The following is a 23,031-nucleotide window of genomic DNA, read 5'->3' as shown; positions in this document are numbered from 1 at the left end:
TTTCTAAACCTTTGTCTGTAAGCTTCAGGCACTAGCTCATATGCACTTAAGATGGATTTTTTCACCTCCTCATACGTTCCAGATACCTCCTCCGGTAGTGATGCAAACACTTCACTATCACTAGCTCTACCTACCAGCTTTGTTTGAATCAGTAACACCCAAATGTCCTGTGGCCATTTCATTTGTTTCGCTACCTTCTCAAATGAAATGAAAAAAGGCTTCCACTTCCTTCTCATCAAACCTTGGCAATGTTTGGACATATTTAAATAGATTCCCACCAAGCCTTCGACTATGATGCTCTTTCTCACTATCCTCATCACTATCATCCAACTGTACGTTTCCCTTTACATCTGCCAATTATCACTGATTGTCATGTTTCATGGCCATTTTCTGAAGTTCAAACTCCCTCGCTTTATCTTTTTCCCTGATCTGTATCTCCCTTTCTTTTTCTTTTTGTTCTGCTAGGGCTATTCTTTCTTTTCTCCTTTCTTCTCTCTCCTTTTCTTTTTCCTCGCTCTCTCTCTCTTTCTCTTTCTTTTTCCTCCCTCTCTCTTTCTCTTTCCTCTCTCTCACTCTCGTATGCCAGCCGCTTTAATTCTTTCTCATGTTCCATTTGTTTAATTTGCAACTGAATTTTTGCCATTTCCAATGAGTCAAACTCTATCTCAGGCAACTTTAAATGCTTAACCACCGCCATAATTACCTCATCTTTTCGCATTTTGTCAGATAATGACAATGTTCTTGCCAAATCTAACAGTCTGCGTTTCGTTTCTGTCCGTAAAGTACTATGTGTAACATTCTCCACCCCCAAAAACTTCTGAGCCTCTGAAAGAGCCATTGTTCACAACACTCTCCCCACTTTAACTAAAATATCACACTGGAAAAGCAACAATCCTTCACTGTCTTTAAGTTCACAAAAGCCAATCCAATAGATAGACTTTTATCTCCCTCGAGCCCCCAGTTGTTATGGGCGAGGCGTTTTCAGAACCCCAAAATGTATCATGGCGTTCAACCAACCCTTTAATGGATTTTGTTGCTTTTCCGAGCACACGGCTTTTTCCCTAGGTGTGGTATTACAATTATGGACACGTGGGTTTTTAAACACAAAACTCTGTTTATTCCATGAACTCAACTTAACGCCTTAAATAAACATTGGATCTCTTAACACCCCTTACTTCAAAGATAACTCAGAAAATATTGCAGCAGTAAATAATTCCTTAAAATGTTCCTTCAAACTTCCAAGAGACTTAACACCTTTAAACAGAATCACATCAGGTTAAAGGATTTACTTTAAATCACCCAAATGATCCAGAGATAGTCGTTCATGGCAGACATCCAGTTCACTGCAAAACACCGACCCACACCCAGCTCTTTTCAAAACTTGCAGCTCTCTGGAAACACACACACACACACACACACAGTTTTTAAACTGAAACTAAAAACCTGCAAAATGGCTGACCTGAGCTGAGCTCCACCCACTCTCTGACATCACTGTTTTCTTAAAGGTACATTGCTTACACATCCATTTCTTAAAGGCACTCTTGCATGACATGTACTTATAGAAGCTTTTCACCAAATTAAATCAAAGTGGTACATAAAGTTTAAATGCTCTACCAAGTACCATAGCAACTGTAAATCTAAGGCCAAATCAATTTTAAACAAACTGCCTCTGCTGTTAGAGTTTCACTAGGAAGACTTCTTCTAATCAAATCCTTAGCAGCGTCTTTCACTTAAAATATAAATCACAAAGTGTTCCCCATTTCTATTTGTACAATGTTAGATTGAACTGAACATCCTTTACATATTCACGCTCTATACAACTTAGATACATTTGTGATAGGCTTTGAACTCAAGTTAATATCATAGAACATACAGTGCAGAAGAAGGCCATTCGGCCCATCGAGTCTGCACCGACCCACTTAAGCCCTCACTTCCACCCTATCCCCGCAACCCAATAACCCCTCCTAACCTTTTTGGTTACAAAGGGCAATTTATCATGGCCAATCCATCTAACCTGCACGTCTTTGGACTGTGGGAAGAAACCGGAGCACCCGCAGGAAACCCACGCAGACAAGGGGAGAACGTGCAGTCTCCGACCCAGCGGGGAATTGAACCTAGGTATAAGATGTTCTATAGTGGCTCAATACCCTTATAATAATTGTCTATAATGATTTATTTACCCATATAATGACAGTCTATTGTGATATAATTACCCATTTACTGACAATATACAATGGTTTATTGATCCATATAATGCTTTATATGCTTCGCCTCCAGAAGTGACGTTGGTGTGGAGCCCACATGCTTCACACCAACCTGCTCTACAGCCAGATAGCACTGCTGGCCGGCTAAGCAAGGGGAAAGTGGACTTCTGTCCCGGCCACCTCATTGTTTGAGGCGGTGTTGTCAGCAGGAGAGCTGGGAAGGGGGTTTGTTTTGGCAATCTATGGGAGGATCCTGGAGGAGGACAGGCTGTCTATAGAGGGGATTAAGGCAAAGTGGGAGGAAGAGCTAGGGGGGGTGCAATGGAAGAGGCATTGTGGTGTGAGGTGCTGTGGAGGGTAAAAGCTTCAACCTCGTGTGCGAGGTTGGGGCTGATACAGTTGAAAGTCATGCATAGGGCGCACCTCACTAAATCAAGGATGAGCCGGCTGTTTGAGGGAGTGGAGGGTGTCTGTGAGTGATGTGGGAGGGGCCCCACAAACCACGTTCACATGTTTTGGTCCTGTCTGAAGCTGGAAAGGTTTTGGAGGGCAGTATTTAGCACACTCTCAGGAGTCTTGCACATGGATGTGGAGACTTGCACATGGATGTGGAGTCTGGTTGCCTAAAGCCATTTTCGGGTTGTCGGACCGGCCCGAGTTGCAGGCGGATTTGGGGGCAGATGTTTATCCTTCGCTTCGCTGATCGCTCATAGGCGGGTCTTTTTGGGGTGGAGGTCAGTTGCTCCACCCTGTGTCTCGGCGTGGCAGGGGGACCTGTTGGAGTTTTTGACCCTGGAGAAGGTGACGTTTGAGCTGAGGGGGCCAAAGGAGGGGTTCTACAATTCCTGGTGTTTGTCTATTATGCATTTTCGGGAGTTGGTTGCCGTTGATTGTTGAGGGTGGGAGGAGGGCTGGGTTTGAGGGGGTGTGGTATTATCAGGTATTGCAGTACCCGAGAGGCTGAAGGGTTTACCTGGGGGTTTACCATTGGCTGTATAGTATGTAGCTCCGCACTGATAGGCGAGGTATAAGAGTCAGTGCCGTCCCAGCAGCCCTCATTCTGTACCCGAGCTGCTGGGGAACAGTTCTAGTCTATTAAAGCCTTCAGTTGTGCTACAACCTCTTTTAGTAGTTATTGATCGTGCATCAATTTAATAGACTAGACTTCAGTAGAAAGGATGGATCTCTGAATCAAGCTGGAGTGTCTGCAACTCAGTCCCTACGTGGCGAACTCAGCGGCGATTTTTAAGCACTGGCTGGCGTGTTTCAAAGGCTACCTTGAGACAGCTGGAGGCACACCCTCGGGGGAGCAGAAACTGCATCTCCTGCACTCAAGGGTAAGCCCTGGGATCTACACCCTCATCGAGGAGGCGGAAGGCTTTCATGCAGCAATCAAACTTTTAAAAGGACATTATATCCGCCCAGTAAATCAGGTCTACACACGTCACTGCTTACAACGAGACGACAAAGCCCCGGGGAATCGTTGAAGGAGTTCTACCGCGCGCTACTGGTGCTGGGCAGAAGCTGTGGCTGCCCGCAAGTTTCGGCGAGCGAACACACGGAACTCCTAGTCCGGGATGCCTTCGTAGCAGGTATGAGCTCCTCAGAGATCTGCCAGCGTCTTTTAGAGAAAGACACCCTGGGACTTAGGGAGGCACGGGCCCTGGCAGGGTCCATGGACGTTGCCTCCAGGAACGCCCGACTGCGTTCCTGGAGGCAACCAGGAACGCTACAACCCTTTTCCCGCAGCGGCAGCCCCACAGACCTTCCCCGTGTCCCCGCAGGCCTGCGCTGTAAGGCTGCCCGCCAACTCTGATGGGCCCCGCTGTTTCTTCTGCGGGCAGGAAAAGTACCCCCACCAGCGTTGCCCGGCCCGCACATCCACCTGCAAAGGGTGCGGCAAGAAGGGCCATTTTGTGGGGGTCTGCCAGGCACGAGCGGTGGTCGTGTTCTCCAGCGGCAACTCCGGACTGCCACAGCGAACTTCTCCTCGGGCCCCAGGTGGCCAGCAGTCACCGCCACCCCCGTATCCTAGGGCCACGTGCGACCCACGGGCGCCACCATCTTGGTCCCCGGACACCGCGCTGGACGGATGGGCGCCGCCATTTTGTCCATCTCCGACCATCATGTGCGACCCATGGGAGACACCATCTTGGATGGGACCGCAGCCCGGCCAACTACACACTGCCCGATCAAAATTCACAACTACTGCGTCTGGCCTCGGTGACTCTGGACCAAACTCGACATCGAACACTCTCAACAGCAACGACGACGGTCTTCATCAACGGCCACGAGACATCCTGCCTGATCGACTCTGGGAGCATGGAGAGCTTTATACACCCCAACACGGTAAGGCGCTGTTCACTTTTTACCCACCCTGTAAATCAAAGAATCTCCCTGGCCTCCAGTTCACACTCAGTGGAGATAAAGGGGTTCTGTCTAGCAAACCTCACAGTCCAAGGAAGGAAATTCAACAATTTCCGCCTTTATGTCCTTCCGCACCTCTGTGCGGCTACACTCCTGGGGTTGGACTTCCAATGTAACCTGCAAAGTCTGACCTTCCAATTCGGCGGCCCTATACCCCCCCTTACTGTCTGCGGCCTTGCAACCCTTAAGGTCGACCCGGCCGACAAGATACGGTCTCCCTACGGGACCTGGCGCCCGTCGGAACCCCACGCGCACCCCAACCACCACTGATAGGCGGGGTATAAGAGTCAGTGCCGTCCCAGCAGCCCTCATTCTGTACACCGAGCTGCTGGGGAACAGTTCTAGTCTATTAAAGCCTTCAGTTGTGCTACAACCTCGTTTTAGTAGTTATTGATTGTGCATCAGGGGGGACTGTTTTCATTTTTATATTGTTGGGGTTGTTTCGTTTCTGTTTCGCTTTTGTATGGTGAAAATGATGAAAGGGCATTGGTGAGGCCATACCTGGAGTATTGTGTGCAGTTTTGTGTCCTTATCTGAGGAAGGATATTCTTACAGTGGAGGGAACGCTGTGAAGGTTTACCAGGCTGATTCCTGGGATGGCAGGACTGTTATATGAGGCGAGATTAAGGCGATTAGGGTTATATTAATTGGAGTTTAGAGGGGATATCATAGGAACTTACAAAATTATAACAGGATTAGACAGGATAGATTCAGAAAAAATGACGGTGGGGGGTCGAGATCTAGGGGTCATAGTTTGAGTATAAGGGGTAAACCTTTTCGGACTGAATGAGGAGAGATTTCTTCACCCAGAGAGTGGTGAATCGGTGGAATTCTCTACCACAAAAAGTAGTTGTGGCCAAAACGCTGTGTAATTTCAAGAAGGAATTAGATATAGCTCTTAGAGCTAAAGGAACCAAGGGATATGGGGGGGGGGGGGGCGGTGGGATCAGGGTATTGAATTTGATGATCAGCCATCATCATAATGAATGGAGGAGCAGGTTCGAAGGGCCGAATGGCCTCCTCCTGCTTCTATTTTCTGTGTTTCTGTATCTATGGAAGACAAATCCCTCATCTCTGGAATCAATCTAGTGAACCTCCTCTGAACTGCCTCCAATGCCACCACATTTTTCCTCAAATAAGGTGACCAAACTGAACACAATACTCCAGGTGCAGTCTCACCAATGCCTTGTATAGTTGCAACAATACTTCTTTACCTTTAAACACTATTCCTTTAGCTATAAATGCCAACATTCCATTCGCTTTCTTTATTACCTGCTGCACCTGAATGCTAGTTTAACCTATATAACAAAGCTCTATGTTGGTTTATTTACCCATATAATGACAGTGTATATATTTTTTGTCAATGTTCACTCAGTTAGTCATTATCAAGTAAAGTGATAGAACAGGCTTGAGGAATTGAATGTCCTACTCTTGGTTTCTGTGCTTCATAAAATGTCAGCATAAGAACATTATAACTAGGCGCTGGAGTAGGCAATTCAGCCCTTCGAGCCCGCTCCCCATATGTAAATCCCTCTGTGTTTTATATCTTCTGTGGTCTGTATGAGTGAGACTGCAAACATAGTGCCAGGAAGTCCAGGATTAGGTTGCCATAAGCCCATGCCATTCTTACACTGTGACCTTATCACATTGGATTGTAATATCCAACAATGAGGGAGGAATTTCTGTCATAAGAGTTTGGTTCAAACCCACACACCAGCTCATTCACCTTTATTCTTGTTGATTTTTCTTCATTTAGAGCTCGTCAGAGACGCATTAACATTGCTTCAGTTGGGCACTGGCAGGGGCATGTCGGTAAATGTTTGTGAATTTGGCCTGTTGCTGGGACTACCACGGAAGGTTGTCCAGGACTGCCTGTTCGAGCTGGAAAGTGCCGAAGATTTTCACCAGCTTGCTGCGGTGATCCATATCTTCATGGAAAAAACCAATGATGAGGAGAGACTCAGGCAAAAGATGGCTTCTGCTAACAGATATCGTAAGACCAGATACTCATAATCCTGTAGATTGCAAAGACGATGGTTAGGGTTTTCCAGACCCGCTACAGGAGGTGGCCCTACCAAAGTCCATTGACTTTCAGTGGGACCGGACGGGCACAGTGGCAGGCAGGGCTGGAAAATCCCACCCAGTATTTTGTGACATTTTGCATGGTTCAAATTGCTGCCCATGTTATGTGTCACGACTGTTAGTGAAAAGGAAAGACAAAGTTGTATTTATATAGAGTATTTCGCAATATCAGCTTGCCCAACACATTTCACATTAACAAAATGATTTTGAAGTGGATTTTGAAGTGAAGCATATTCACTAAATTGAATTAAGCAAGTTCTTAAAAGCAGCATTAAGATAAATGACTAGATAATCTGTTTTAGTAATGTTGGTTATAGGATCAATTTTAGCCAGGCACCTTCCTCTCCTTGACTTCAAATACTGACATGAAATCTACCTGAGAGAGCTGTAGCCACCTGGGTTGGCCACTTCCCGACTTAAAATGGAGAACCGCAAAGACTAAAGGGAAATTCAGCCAACACAGGCAAAAACGAGCAAGTGCAGAAATCCTGTGTATTGGAACTTGCAAAAACCAGACAGCACTGAAACCAGCAGCCATCTGCATAGTAATGAGCGATTCCCAGGCACAATTGATACACTTCAGGTGAATAAGGCCAAGCCAGACTCCTCGGCGTCAGCAGGAGCCAAGACAAAGGGCGGCCAACGGACATTTAGGGACCGCCCAGCGATCAGGGAACAACTCCAGTATTGGAGAAATCGATCCAAGTGATCAGAACGCAGTCCCCAAACGGGACACGGTCCTTCTCTGCTGCTGGTCGCTGCGACCACGAATCCTTCAGGGTTCATGAGGCGTTGCATTGCCTGCATTGCCATCTTTCCTCTCTAAATACTCTCTTAAAATTTGGAACGAGGGGTACCAAGGCGGTGCTGTAATTACGGGTACGGCTTTCACTATTTTCCGGAATACAAACTCCGACAGTTTTTCGCCACAAAAATCTATCAGTTTTACCTCATAGCCCTGTTAGTTACGCATGCATTAACACACTTCCGAATTACAAGGATTGATCAGAACTGCTTGAACACTTGTGGTTTTTCTGTTCCCAATTGGATTTCTAATTCAAATTTTTGGGTTCTCCCGGAGTGGTTAAGTCACTTCGAATTTGGAAGTGGCTCCTGGAAAGAGCACCCTACCCAAAGTCAACACCTCCACCCTATCCCCACAACCCAGCAACCCCACCCAACACTAAGGGCAATTTTGGACACGAAGGGCAATTTATCATGGCCAATCCACCTAACCTGCACATCTTTGGACTGTGGGAGGAAATCGGAGCACCCGGAGGAAACTCACGAACACACGGGGAGGATGTGCAGACTCCGCACAGACAGTGACCAAAGCCGGGAATCGAACCTGGGACCCTGGAGCTGTGAAGCAATTGTGCTACCCACAATGCTACCGTGCTGCCCATAACCAATCTTCCAATCAGAACCAATCTTCACTGTTTTTTAAAAATAATTTTTATTAAAGGTTTTCATAAAATATCAATAACAAAATGAGAAAGAAAAAAGAACCCAACAGGGTTAAGTACAAAACACAATCTAAAAAAGCAATCCCCCAAACCCCTCCCCCCCATACCTAAATAATAAATTAACATTAACACCCCGACTTAAGACAACAGGTGTATACACCCCCTCAGACCCTTCCAGTGTAAATAACATAAACAAAAATAAAGTAACCCCCCCCCCCCTCCCCGAGCTGCTGCTGCCATTGACCAATGTCTATCGTTCTGCCAGAAAGTCTAAGAACGGTTGCCACCGCCTAAAGAACCCTTGTACCGACCCTCTCAAGGCGAATTTCACCCTCTCCAATTTAATGAACCCTGCCATATCGCTGATCCAGGATTCCACGCTTGGGGGCCTCGCATCTTTCCACTGAAGGAGAATCCTTCGCCGGGCTACCAGGGACGCAAAGGCCAGGATTCCGGCCTCTTTCGCCTCCTGCACTCCCGGCTCCTCTGCCACCCCAAATATTGCGAGCCCCCAGCCCGGTTTGACCCTGGATCCTACCACCCTCGACACCGTCCTCGCTACGCCCTTCTAAAATTCCTCCAGCGCTGGGCATGCCCAGAACATATGGGTGTGATTTGCTGGGCTCCCTGAGCACCTAACACACCTGTCCTCACCCCCAAAGAACCGGCTCATCCTTGTCCCGGTCATGTGTGCCCTGTGCAGCACCTTAAACTGTATGAGGCTGAGCCTCGCGCATGAAGAGGAAGAGTTCACCCTCCCTAGGGCATCTGCCCACGTCCCCTCTTCGATCTCCTCTCCCAACTCCTCCTCCCACTTACCTTTCAACTCCACCACCGAGGCCTCCTCCTCCTCCTGCATCACCTGGTAAGTTTCCGAGATCTTCCCCACTCCCACCCCCCCCCCCCCCCCCCGAGTAGCCGCGGGAATTCCACCACCTGCCATCTGGCAAAGGCCTTCCTCCACTGCACCTCCGCCTTCCTGGTGGTCACCAGGTCGAATTTGGCCTGGAGACTGCGCCTCTTCCTCAACAATCCTTCCTCAGGCTCTTCCGCATACCTCCTGTCTACCCTCACCATCTCCCCCACCAGCCTCTCCCTCTCCCCCCGCTCCCTCCGCTCCTTGTGGGCCCTAATGGAGATCAGCTCTCCACTTACCACCGCCTTCAGTGCCTCCCATACCATCCCCACTTGGACCTCCCCGTTGTCGTTGGTCTCCAAGTACCTTTCTATACTTCCTCGGACCCGCTCCCTCACCTCCTCGTCTGCCAACAGCCCCACCTCCAAGTGCCACAGCGGGCGCTGGTTCCTCTCCTCCCCCATCTCCAAGTCCACCCAATGCGGGGCGTGGTCCGAAATGGCTATTGCCGAATACTCAGTATCCTCTACTCTCGCTATCAGCGCCCTACTCAAAATGAAAAAGTCGATTCGAGAATAAGCCATTTGGACATGTGAGAAGAATGAAAATTCCCTAGCCCCGGCCTTGCAAATCTCCAAGGGTCCACCCCTCCCATTTGGTCCATATATCCCCTCAACACTCTAGCTGCCGCCGGCTTCCTACCCGTCCTAGACCTGGAGCGATCCAGTGCAGGATCCAACACCGTGTTAAAGTCGCCCCCCATTATCAGGCCCCCTACTTCCAAGTCTGGGATCCGACCCAACATACGCCGCATAAAACCCGCATCGTCCCAGTTCGGAGCATACACATTGACCAGTACCACCCTCTCTCCCTGCAACTTACCACTTACCATTATGTACCTACCGCCATTATCTGCCACAATGCTCGACGCCTCGAATGACACCTTCTTTCCCACCAAGATCGCCACTCCTCGATTTTTGGCATCTAGCCCCGAGTGAAACACCTGACCCACCCACCCTTTCCTCAGTCTTACCTGGTCTGCCACCTTCAGGTGTGTCTCCTGGAGCATAACCACATCCGCCTTGAGCCCCTTCAGGTACGCGAACACGCAGGCCCGCTTAACCGGCCCATTCAGTCCCCTTACATTCCAGGTTATCAGCCGGATCAGGGGGCTACCCACTCCCCTCCCCCGCCGACTAGCCACGACCCCTCCTCGGCCAGCCACGCGCCCACACCGGGCCCGTTCCCCACAGCGGCATACCCCCGTCTCAACCCCCCCACTCGCTCCAGCTCCTCCTTGACCTTAGCAGCAGCAACTCGATTTCCTCCTCCCCCCCCCCCCCGGGCTAGGACCCATCCTAGCTGGTTTACTCCCCCCATTGTACTTCCTCAAGTCAGCTGACCCCTGCTGACCCTGGCCATTCCCGCTTCCCCTTCAACTCCTCCCATTGTGTGGCGCACCCTCCTCTCCCGCTCCCCATTCACAGGCTCTCCCCCTCCCCCCTCCGTTCTAAGCGCGGGAAACAATCCTCACTTCCCCGACCCGGCCCCGCCCAGTCTTCGGCACGGGAAAAAAGACTGCGCTCTCCACCGACCAGGCCCCGCCACCAACCAAAACAGTGCCCAACCCACCCCATCCACCCTCCCCAACCCGAAAGAGAAAAACACAGAGAAAAAGAAACCCAAAACAATGCAAAGGCCCCCCCCGAACCAAAAATAGGCACAACATATCCACCGCAGTCCCCAATCGCCGATCCCGACCCTCAGTCTGTGTCCATCTTCTCGGCCTGAACAAAGGCCCACGCCTCCTCCGGAGATTCAAAATAATGGTGCCGGTCCTTGTAGGTAACCCACAGTCGGGCCGGCTGCAACATGCCAAACTTCACCCCCTTCCTGTGCAGCACCGCCTTCGCTCGATTGTACCCGGCACTCCTCTTCGACACCTCTGCACTCCAGTCCTGATATATCCGAACGTCCGCGTTCTCCCACCTGCTGCTCCTCTCCTTCTTGGCCCACCTGAGCACACATTCCCGATCGACGAACCGATGGAACCGCACCAGCACCGCCCGCGGAGGCTCGTTAGCCTTGGGCCTCCTCGCCAACACTCTATGGGCCCCTGGAAGGACCCCGCTCCCATCAGCGAGTTCAACATGGTGACCACATAGGCCCCCACGTCCGGCCCCTCCAGCCCTTCCGGGAGGCCCAGAATCCGCAGATTCTTCCGCCTAGACCGATTCTCCATCTCCTCGAACCGCTCCTGCCATTTCTTGTGGAGCGCCTCGTGCGCCTCCACCTTTACCGCCAGGCCTAAGAGCTCGTCCTCATTGTCAGAGATCTTTTGTCGAGCCTCTCGGATCGCCACCCTCTGGGCCGACTGTGTCTCCAGCAGCTTATCAATAGAAGCCTTCATCGGCTCTAGCCGGTCCGTTTTAATCTCTCCGAGGCAGCGCTGGATACCCTCCTGTTGCTCCTCTGCCCACTGCCTCCACGCTGCCTGGTCTCCGCCCGCCGCCATTTTGTCCTTCTTCCCTCCCTTCTTCTGGTCCACCACCACCTTTTTTGTCGCCCCGCTCCTAGTTAAGGCCATATACTGACGGGGAGCTATTATTAACTCCTTCCCACACCGGGAAACGTCAAAAAAGTGCCCTTGGGGGCCCTGAAAAGAGCCCAAAAGTCCGTTTTTGCGGGAGGGAATCCTTTTGGCAGTGTTCGTTTCACCAATCTGCCCCAAAATGTCTGTGGAAACTCCTGAAAAAGGTCTAAGAGTCCGTTCCAGACGGGAGCTGCCGAATGCGCGACCTACTCCTCCATGGCCACCACCGGAAGCCTCGTCCCCGCTTCTTCAGTGGCCTTGGTGAGATCTTTTCACAGTTGTTCCCTCTGCTGCTAGAATTCACCTTTGATAAAGGCCCTCAGGTCAGCTTGCAGCTTTAAGCTTGCCCTTCCCCTGCCTGCATGCTGGAAGAGGCCCTGTTTATCCTGCAGTTGCAGCCAAATCTTTTACTGTTTCTGCCGGGTCTGGTAACCAAAAGACATCCCATTCCTGGGGGACACTGTCAGGGGAATGTTGCAGTCTCCTTCCCACACCAGGAAATGTCAAACAAATGCGTTGGGGGCCCTGTAAAAGAGCCCAAAAGTCCGTTCCAAGCGGGAGCTACCGAATATGCGACCTAGCTCTGCATAGCCGCACCCGGAAGTCCCCAATCTTCACTGTTACCAGGCAGAGCACCGCTCCTTTAGGCAATATATTAGCCATCAGCTAAATCAATTAAATCAAGTCATCACTGATCTCTCCAGCTGCTGCAATCCTCTGCTTGAATTTAAAGGCACAGGCCACTTACAAGTTGTGCCTTAAGGTTAGAGGTCCATTAATCTCCATGGATCAAGAATGTAGTGGTAAAAATAAAAGAAAGGCGAATAAGGAACTAAACAGGGAACAAACCTTACACCTTGTGTTCTTTCCTCTGTTGCCATCTGTCCCTACCTCAGTACTTGTTAAAACCAGCTAACATCTCTTCCCTTTTGCAGGTCTGTCAAAAGGTCATTGACCTGAAACGTTAACTCTCTTCCCACCTCTATTTCTGCTTGCTATCTTGCTGAGGGCCTCTTAATACCTTGCTGGGAACACTGAATTTACCCAATAAAAGACTTTCAGAACTCCCAGATCCTGTAATATCCAACACAAGTTGAAATCATTAGACGAGATTGTCTGGAATCCCTCGCTCTATTTGTATGTTTAATGTACTGAAGGGAACTACAGTATTTTGGAATAGAACATACAGTGCAGAAAGAGGCCATTCGGCCCATCAAGTCTGCACCGACCAAGTTAAGCCCTCACTTCCACCCTATCCCCCGAACCCAATAACTGCTAACCTTTTTGGACACTAAGGGCAATTTAGCATGGCCAATCCACCTAACCTGTATGCCTTTGGACAGTGGGAGGAAACCGGAGCACCCGGAGGAAACCCACGCAGACACGGGGAGAATGTGCAAACTCCGCACAGACAGTGACCCAGCAGGGAATTGAACCTGGGACCCTGGCGCTGTGAAACCACAGTGCTAACCACTATGCTACCGTGTTGCCTGTACAATCTAACATTCAAGATAACAGCAGAATGTACAATGGGTTAAAACTCCCGCAAATGCCACCTGTAGCACACATCACACAATGGCAAGATCAGAGCTTGTGATTTTCCATCCACTACCTCCAGTGGAAGATTAGTCGTGGGCTGACTGCTTATAATTTCATGATGGCCATTCCCTGCAGGCACTGTGCAGCATCACAGCATGATGGGAGTTTTATTCCATTGAACCAACTGCATCTCCATGCATCAGAAATGCTGGCAAGTTTATTCAGGGTGATGGACTCTCCTGTTCTTTGTTCCCCTCCTCAGGTTTGTTCCTGTCACGACGAGCGGCATTGTTGTTGAAACTTCTTCAAAGTGGGCTGGACGATTGTCACCATGGTGAAGAATTCACTCAGCACTTCAGCAGCATCTGTCTTTTCATTCTGAGGGATTGCCTGGCTGAAGTAGAAGAAGACGCTTCTGAGGTATCAACCCTGGATGTCATGGGATGCCTTCAGAGGCTGCAAAGGAATGGCCGTGTGGATGTGACAATCCTCAAGGAACTGGCCGAGCTCTGGACAGAGGGAACAGTTGAAACCTTCCGCAGGAGCATTCCATTTACTGCTCAGCTTGTCAGAGATCTTTTCCCTTTCGTGGACTCGGTGGAATTTGATGCAGTTCCTGTCCGGAGTGGTGTTTATCGTTGCCACCCACGAGCAGTGAAACGAATTACCAGCTTTAAAGGTAATGAGTAGTTTCCTTCCAAAAGCTGTCTTTAGGAAGCAATAATGTTCAACACTCCTGTTCATAGTTTCCGTAACAAACCAGTCTATATGTTCTATATTCCAGTCTTTCTAACAGTCCAACATCATTGAATCTACTGTAGTGCAGTGGTAGCAATCTTGCCCGAACCAGAAGGTTAACACATAAACTAGTCTGACCCTCCAGTGTAGGACTGAGGGAATGCTGCACTGTCAAAGTTGAGTCTTCTGGATGTTATATTAAACAAAGTATCCGTTTGCCTATATAGGTGGACATAAAAGATCTCATAGTACTATCTGGAAAAAGAGCAGGGACATTCTCCACAGTATCCTGGCCGATATTTATCCTTCAACATGACTAAAACAGATCAGATTATATGATTTTTATCTCATTATTGTTTCTGGGATCGTACTGTATACCAATTGGCTGCCACGTTTTCTATATTACATCAGAGACTACACTTCCAAAGTACCTGATTGGCTTTAAAGCGCTTTGAGACATCTGAGGTTGTGGAAAACACAAGGTGGATGAAAATCTTTATTTCATTCTCTTAAAGATGTACAAAGGAGATATTCTGCAGTCAGCTACCCTTTCTGTATCCGGTGGGGCTTTAGCCTCAGGTTTTGGACAGAAGGGATATGGGGACAATGATTTGTCAGCAGAATTGTGATGGGAGATTAAGGGAGTACAAGATTTAGATCCAGGAATTTGGCAAGAAGGACAGTGGGGGTCAGGAGTAGAGATGGGGCAGGGTATGTGTACCAATGCACTGGGGACAAGTGAGGGGTCTCAGAGGGTGAGCAGTTGCAACTTTGAGGTGGTCATGTGATGGAGAACACGGATAGTGGAGTCCCCCGCAGTGGGCTGAGCTGCAGGGTAAATTCCCCCGGGTGGAAGCTTTAATTGAAGGAGGGGGCCTGGAGATTGGGTTCCGACAGTCATGAGGAAATCTGGGAACGATATATTAAAAAATGCAAATTGGAGCTGGGATTGGCAGTGAGGATCAAGTTGGGCGGATAGGAGCAGTCACTATGGAATATGATGGTGGTTGAACAAATTAATGAAATTATGTAAACTAAAGAATTTTAAGCTTAACTACCTTTTTTTTAAAAACAGCAAAACAAAATAGCAGGTTGTGTGAATGACTTGGCTCAGCACCACCAGTGCTGGGAGGACTGAATGGCAGGCATTACAATGCTACTTATTGTCTGTAATGGAAGCAGGCTGTATTCCCACACTGCCATTTCACACTTAAATTAGTGCTGATTGACAGCAGGCGGGATTTCACATGGAAGGAAGTCCTGGCTTGGAGCCGACAGCACGCAATCAGTTACAGTGCTGCAGTGGCTGGAATGGGTACTGCAGCGGGGGGGTTATCTCGTTGTTGGTGGATTGGGAGATCCAGTGATCTCCTGTCCATGAGGGGAGGGTGCTCTCAGTCATAAGAAATCTGATGGAGCCCCCCTCCCACCCCCGACAACGAAGGTGAGAACTTTCTCTATTTTCCACCATCAGTAATAGGGTGCCCGACGGCCTGAAAATTGAGGGCGGGTGTGAAAAAGCCTTTATGTGGTCATTTAAGGGCCTTAGTAGGGCAAAGGAGGGCTTTCTGTCCTAATCCCTGCCTGCCCCACTGTAAAAAGACATGTGGTCGGGGGTGGGCAGAGTGCTAGAGGTAACCCATCTATGTGATGTCACGCTGCCCCCTAACACCCTTGGCCTCAGGACCCATTGCGAGGAGAATAGATTTCAGTTTGTAGTTCCATTCATATCTATCCAGACATGGCCTTCAATTATTTCTCTTCCTGCTTCTGCACTGTTACCTCTGGCATCCCTCAAGAATCTATCCATGGCCCTCACTTATTTCTACATGCTGCCCCCAGCAACATCATCCACAAGCACAATGTCAGGTTCTGTATATACCACGGAAGGCACCAACATCACCAACTCCCTTAACCCTTCCACTGTCTCTAGATCAGCATGTTTTCTTCTATTAATTAGGACGACTAAAACCATTATCTTCAGTGTCCCTCCAGAAAGTCTATTCCTTAGCCATCAATCCCATCCCTCTCCTGACAACTGCCTGAGACTGAACCAGCCTGTTCTCAACCATGGTATTCTGCTTGATCCCGAGCTTGAGCTTCCGCTCCCATATTCTCTACAGCCAAAGATGTGCAGGTTAGGTTAATTGGCCATGCTAAATTGCCCTTTAGTGCCCAACGATATGCAGGTTAGGTGGGGTTATGGGGATATGGCGGGGGAGTGGACCTAGGTAGGGTGCTCTTTCAGAGTGTTGGTGCAGACTCGATGGGCTGAAGGGCCTCCTGCACTTTGAGGATTCTACGTTCTATCACCGAAACAACCTACTTCCACCTCTGCAATGTTGCTGGCCTCCACCCTTGTCTCAGAATATCTGCTGCTGAAAAGGCGATGTAAGTGGCTTTAGTTACCGACAAAATTGATTATTCTCCTGGCAAGCCTTGCAACTTGACCTTTCCATCAATCTGAGCTCCCCCAACTCTCTGCTGAATGTACCTTGTTCGCCCACCTATTTCCATTCCCCCTGTGCTCACATTGAATCCTGGTCCAGCAACATTCAATTTTAAAATTCTCAACCTGGTTTCCAAGTGCCTCCACAGTCTCATCCTTTTGTAACCTCCTCCAGCTCTAATACCTCATTAACTGCTAAACTCTCGGGCAGCACGGTGGTGCAGTGGTTAACACTGCTGCCTCACGGCTCTGAGGACCCGGGTTCAATCCTGGCCCCGGGTTCAATCCTGGCCCCGGGTCACTGTCCGTGTGGAGTTTGCACATTCTCCCCGTGTCTGCGTGGGTTTCGCCCCTACAATCCAATGATGTGCAGGGTAGGTGAATTGGCCACGCTAAATTGCCCCTTAATTGGAAAAAAATCAAAATAAATGCTCTAAATTTATTTTTTAAATGCTAAGCTCTGAAATTCCCTCCTGAATTCTTCACGTCTCTTTCCTTCTATTTTTAAAAAAAGTATTTTTTCCAATTTTCAGCATTTTACAATAACAAAAACATGCCCAACATATTAAACCCCCAACACAAGAAGACCCCCCCCCCTTAACTGCTCTCCAAAATGCAAAATGATCAAAACCCGAGTGAAATACCTGGCTCACCGATCCCTTTCTAAGCTTCATCTGGTCCTTCACCTCAGATGGGTCTGCTGTAGCATCACCAAAGCAGCTTTCAAACTCTTCAAATACAAGAAAACTTGGCTCTCTTCACTGGTCCCCCCAAACCCTCACAGGTTCCACGTCACCATTCTGACCGGGGCCTCTCAAACCCCCCCCCCGCCCCCACACACACCCCGGCTCTTCTATCCACCAACACCACTACTCCAGGCCCGCCCATCCGCGGGACCCACACCTTCCTCTAGTCATTGTCAACCCACAACCCCCCCCTTCCCAGAATCTCGCCAACCACTTCCTCTCACCCAGTATCGTTCCTCTCCCTGGCAGAGCCCCTCCTCCTCCCAGAAACACAATCAGCAACCCGACCCACCCCATGCCCAAAACCCTCCAAGGCCCCACCCTCCACTCCCACCAGAGTGGGGAGAATACAACATCTGAAAAACCAAAAAAGAAAAGAAACAACAAAAAACAGTTAAAAAAATCGAAGAAAAAAGATCCCAGTCCACACCATCAAAGTCCAAATCCAGTCCCAGTCCTTCAGACTTCACGAACACCTCTACTATCTCAAAATAAAAGTCTTTTGAATTGTGAGTCACACTCAGCTTCGCCTGGTAGACCACTCCAAACGTCAGGTTGCTGCTGTACAACGCCGCCTTCACGCGATCAAAGGCCAATACAAAGGCCTTATCGCCAACTCCGCCATAAGATCTTGGTATATACGTATAACACCTTGCCACCTCACATCTCGCTTCTGCTTCACCCAGTTCAAAACCTTCTCCTTCACCAGATAACCGTGGAAGCAGACTATCACAGCCCATTCATTCATTCATTTTAGGTTTCAACCAGAGCTACTAATGGGCCCTGTCTAGCTCGTAGAGGGAGGGCTCTTCCCCCTCCCCCATCAACCTTTCAAACTCCCCAGATACCACCTCGGCCAGAGTTTCAATCATAACTGGAGCGTAGGAGCAGCCCCACCTGATGAACCAGCACCCACCATCTTCCCTCCTGCTGGCCTTTCGCTCGCCCCCTTCCTTCTCTGACATTTCTTCTGGAACTTCTACGTTCCACTGATTACTTAGAACTTCCCACACCAGATCATCCAAAAAGTACCTCTGAGACTGCGCATGACGGTCCAAAAATCGAAGACTCTATCAGGAGCCACCCAATGTGCGAACTCCACCTACATGCCGCCACCGGAAGTTCCGTCTCTTTCCTTCTTTAAATATCATTGAGACGAGTGATTACATATCTTATCATCCATCGTGCCTTGGTGCCAAACTTCATTTGATAATATTCCTGGGGAGCTCCTTGGGATATTTTATAACAATAAGGACACTGTTTAAATCCAAGTTGTTGTATGCAGCACATAGAAGGCAGTGAGCAGGAATCCAGCAGCACAAACTGCTGTCCTTATTCATTGCCAAAGAGAAAATGCTGGAAAATCCTGGATTTTCCAGCATTTTCTCTTTAGTTTCAGATTCCAGCATCCGCAGTAATTTGCTTCTGTCCTTATTCATTGTACAGACTGGTGGAGAAATTATTAACCTTGTATTTGGCTGCCTGAGATTTCAGTCCATATGTGTTTGTTCCAGGACTTCCAGCAAGGATCATTCTGAAAGTGATTCAACCCAAATCTATACTGCCCATGACTGAGGAAAGGACAAACTGTGGGAACCGGGAGCTGCTAGCTGGAGAATTCACACACATCTGTCTGAAAACTGCTGACATTCTTCAACGGCTCCAGGACTATCAGTCCAATGAAGTGATATCAAAACATGGAAGATGCGTGGACAAACAGAATGTTGCAAAGGAACTCAGAAGGATCTTGGCGACTGAAGACTTTGGATGCAGTTCCTTTGACTCTGGTGTGAAGGCGCGCCTCCTGTCGCTGGTTGAGTTTGATCCCTTCTTATGCAATAAGCCTCTGTTTCTGAGCCTTCATTGTGACACCTTCATTTCCTTAGCTGAATATTTGAAGACCAATGAAACACACTGCTTCCAATTTATTTTTAAAGAGGTTCACATGTATCAGTGCAATGCAAGCTTTTACGGTGTGCGGAGTGTGCGGGATCCTGTGGCTATTGACGAAGGAATAGAGCAGGTGTTCCAGTTTTCCACCTCTGACCGTGCCTCCTTTTTGATCCAGCTCCAGTGCAGAGGTTACAGAGATGGTCAGTACCTCCAGTGCAACCGGCCACTCTTGTACAAGCTGTCAAATCTGCCTGGCAGCTTGCAACAGGATGCTGAGAAAGCTGGGACAGTGGTTGCCAACCTGACTGGCACAACCTGGCTCCGGGATCATCCCGATGGAGGTTTGAAGGAAGTTGTCGAGAGGATTGTGCCAAGTTGCGGTGGGACTGTAGAAAGAGGAAGCTGCTGCTTCCTCATCAATTCATGGAATACAGAGTGTGAAATCAGGTTCCGATACAAAAGTGACACAATCACTGCAAGAGCGGAAAGAAATGCCAACACTCACTGACTTGTAAATTGCTGTGAAAGCCTCCCTCTTTGGTTTCTGAATGTTCGGTCGTAAAGTGATATGTCATTCGGATTGGGTGTCCCCTGAAAAGCAGCTTCTCTGCTTGACCTTGTGCTAAATTCCTGCCAATTACTTGCAGGCTGACATTCAGCCATTTAACCAATACTTCAGCTACTAGTTTTGTTGCACAAACAGCCAGCAAATTGACCATGGCACCATGTACAGGAAGGTATTAAAGGAGTAAATAGAAATGTAGTGGTAGCAGGGAACTGTATGGTTTGGGGGATAGACACAGTTCTCTACAGCCGAGAGTGGGAGTCCAGATGGCTGGGCTGCCTGCCCGGTCGTGATGCATGTGGGTACCAATGACATAGATAGGATTGGGAAAGATTCTCTGTTTATGGATTTTGAGTATCTCAGATCTAAATGAAAAAGCAGAACCACAAAGGTAATCATCTCTGGTTTACTACCTGAGCCGTGAGTGAATTGGCGTAGGTTAAATAAGATTACAGAAGTGACTGCATGTCTCAAAGTATGGCGTAAATGGGTTTCGATTAACACGACACTGGCTACCAGTATTGGGGAAATTGGGAGCTGTACCGATGGGACAGTCTTCAACTGTACCTGCTGGGACAGTCGTATAACAGGGTGGTAGAGAGGTCTTTAAACTAAATAGTGGAGTTGAGGGATCACGTGAGGGGAGATGAGGTGAAATTAAGAGTAGGAGCAAGGCGATAGAGCAGGGTAGTGACTTGGATAATGATGACCAGTGTCTGGCAGGAAGGGAAAGAGCGTATACACTTAAAAGTGCACTGACAGCTGAGGACAGAGTTTGCAAGAATGGCAACAAATCAAAATTAAAGGTATCTGTATCTGAAAAAGCACAACATTCATAACAAAATGAATGAATTGATAGCACAAATAAAGATAAATATGACTTGATAGCTATTGTAGATATGTAGCTGCAAGGTGACAAAGGCTGGGATTTAAATATCCAAGGTTACTGGTATTTTGGAAGGAAAGGAAACTAGGAAAAGATGGCTTTGAGAATTATGGATGACATTAATACAGGAATGAACCTTAGTTCAGAAGATCAATTTGTATAATCAGTTTGGATAGAAATAAGAAATAAGAAAGGTAAGAAGTCATTTGTGGAAGTAATTTACAGCCCCCCTAACAATAGTCACACTCTGGGACAGTGAGCAGGAAGAAATAATGTTTTTTTTTAAGAAGGGCACTGCAATAATCATGGGTGATTTTAATCTTTATATGGATTGGATGAATCAGATTAGCAAAGGCAGTTTGGAAGATGAGTTCAGAGTGCATCTGGGGACAGTTTCTTAGAACATTATGTTCTAGTGCCAACTAGGGAGCAGGCTATCTTAGACCCTGCAATATGTAATGAGAAAGAATTCATGACCTCATGGTAAATGTGCCTCTAGGCAACAGTGATCATAATATGACAGAAATTCATATTCAGTTTGAGGGTGAGAAGTGTGGGTTTAACTTGAGTATAAAGGCAATTGCAAGGGTATGGGGACAGAGTTGATTAAAGTGGACTGAGAAAGTAGGTTAAATTGTAGGATAGTAGAGAAGCAGTGGCAGACATTTAAAGAGATAACTCTCAGCAACAATATATTCCATTGCGAAAGAAAGACTCTGTGAGAAGGATGCACTATCCCTGGTTAACTAAAGAAGTTAAGAACAATATAAAATTGAAAGTAAAGGCAAACAACACTGCCAAGATTATGGAATGATTTTAGAAATCAGCAAAGAATGACTAAAAGAATAATGAGGGAAAACTTAGTATACCAGAGAAAGCTCATGAGAAATATAAAAAAAAGGCGGCACGAGTGTCTACAAGTATTTAAAAAGGAAAGGAGTAACTAAAGTGAGTGTTGGTCCCTTAGAGGATGAGAATAGGAAATTAATAATGGGAAACGTGGAAATGGCAGAAGTATTGAATGGATATTTTGTGTCTGTTTTCACTGTTGAAGACACAAAAAACATACCAAGAACACTTGAAACCCAAGAGGTAAAAGGTGGGGGACAAGGGGAGGAACTTAAAACAATCACTTGGAAAAGGGATTGGAAAAAACTATTAGCACTAAAGGTTGACAAGTCCGCTGACCTGTTGTCTCTTACCAAATAGTGTTAAAAGAAATGGCTGTAGATATATTAGGAGCATTGGTTGTAATCTTCCAAAATTCTCTGGATACTGGAGGATTGGAAAATAGCCAACGCAAGACCATTATTCAAGAAAGGAGGGTTCAGAAAGCAGGAAACTATAGGTCAGTTAGTCAAGGGTTTCCCAAATTTTTCAAGCCGTGGAATCTCTAGCGAACTACCAAGAGCATCGGGAAACCCCAAGCATTCTTATCATGTCGGTACCCTTCACTTTGCCTCAAATAGGTGCGAGCACAGTAATCAAATGTAAACAAGTTTGATTAAAAATATATAAGCTTTACCTTTTGTCATTTTTAATGGGAGGAATTATGCTGGTAAAAAAATTCTAATGTCGGACACACACATCTCTCCCTCGCGCACACGCAATCACGTCTCTCTCTCACATTGACACACTTGCATCTCTCTCTCCCACTTCACACGCACGCTCACATCTTACATTCACACACATTCGCATTTCTCTCTCTCTCCCTCACACACACACTCATGTCTCTCTCTCTCACATTGGCACACTTGCATCTCTCTCCCACTTCACACACGCTCACATCTCTCTCTCATAAATACACCCCCCCCTCAGATCTCTCTGACATTCATACACACTCAAACGTGTCTCACGTTCACACACAGGCTCACGTCTCACATATTCACACACTCGTGTCTCTCACATTCACACACTCTCACATCTACACACTCACGTGTCTCATTTACACACGCTCACGTCTCACATTCACGCATATGCTCACATCTCTCACATTCACACATGCTCACATCTCACATTCACACGCACGCTCACGCCTCTCACATTCACACACGCTCGCATCTCTCACATTCACACACACGCTTATGTCTCTCACATTCACACACTGTCACATCTCACATTTTACACTCTCACGTGTCTCATATTCACACATTCACACACACCCTCACATATATTCACATCTCTGTCTCATACTCTCACACTCTCACATCTCTTTTACATTCACACACACTCTCACATTCACACATACGCTACATCCCTCACATTCACACATGCTCACATCTTTTACATTCACACACGCACGTCTCACATTCACACACACGCTCACGTCCCTCACATTCACACACGCTCACATCTCTCATATTCACATACACGTCTCTCACATTCACACACACGCTCATGTCTCACATTCACACACAAGTTCACATCTCTCACATTCACACACAAGCTCACGTCTCTCACATTCACGCTCTCACGTCTCTTTCACATTCACACACAAGCTCACATCTCTCATTCACACACAAGCTCACGTCTCTCACATTCACACTCTCACGTCTCTTTCACATTCACACAGACTCTCACATTCACA

General features: G+C 47.8%; 1 protein-coding gene across 1 annotated transcript in view; it reads left to right on the top strand.

Moving 5' to 3' along the window:
* Positions 1–21,968, top strand: part of LOC140428189 (uncharacterized) — an 85,761-nt gene extending 63,793 nt beyond the window's left edge. The window contains exons 9-11 of the mRNA XM_072514360.1: positions 6,388–6,624; positions 13,430–13,846; positions 18,615–21,968. Of these exons, the coding sequence (XP_072370461.1) occupies positions 6,388–6,624; positions 13,430–13,846; positions 18,615–19,501 (1,541 nt within the window). The 3' untranslated portion in view covers positions 19,502–21,968. The remainder of the gene's footprint in view (positions 1–6,387; positions 6,625–13,429; positions 13,847–18,614) is intronic.
* The last annotated feature ends 1,063 nt before the right edge of the window (positions 21,969–23,031 follow it).

This window comes from Scyliorhinus torazame, chromosome 8 (assembly GCF_047496885.1).
Source record: "Scyliorhinus torazame isolate Kashiwa2021f chromosome 8, sScyTor2.1, whole genome shotgun sequence".
Classification (NCBI taxonomy): Eukaryota; Metazoa; Chordata; class Chondrichthyes; order Carcharhiniformes; family Scyliorhinidae; genus Scyliorhinus; species Scyliorhinus torazame.
Note: the sequence above shows the minus strand (reverse complement) of the source record. Positions and strands in the feature narration are given on the sequence as shown.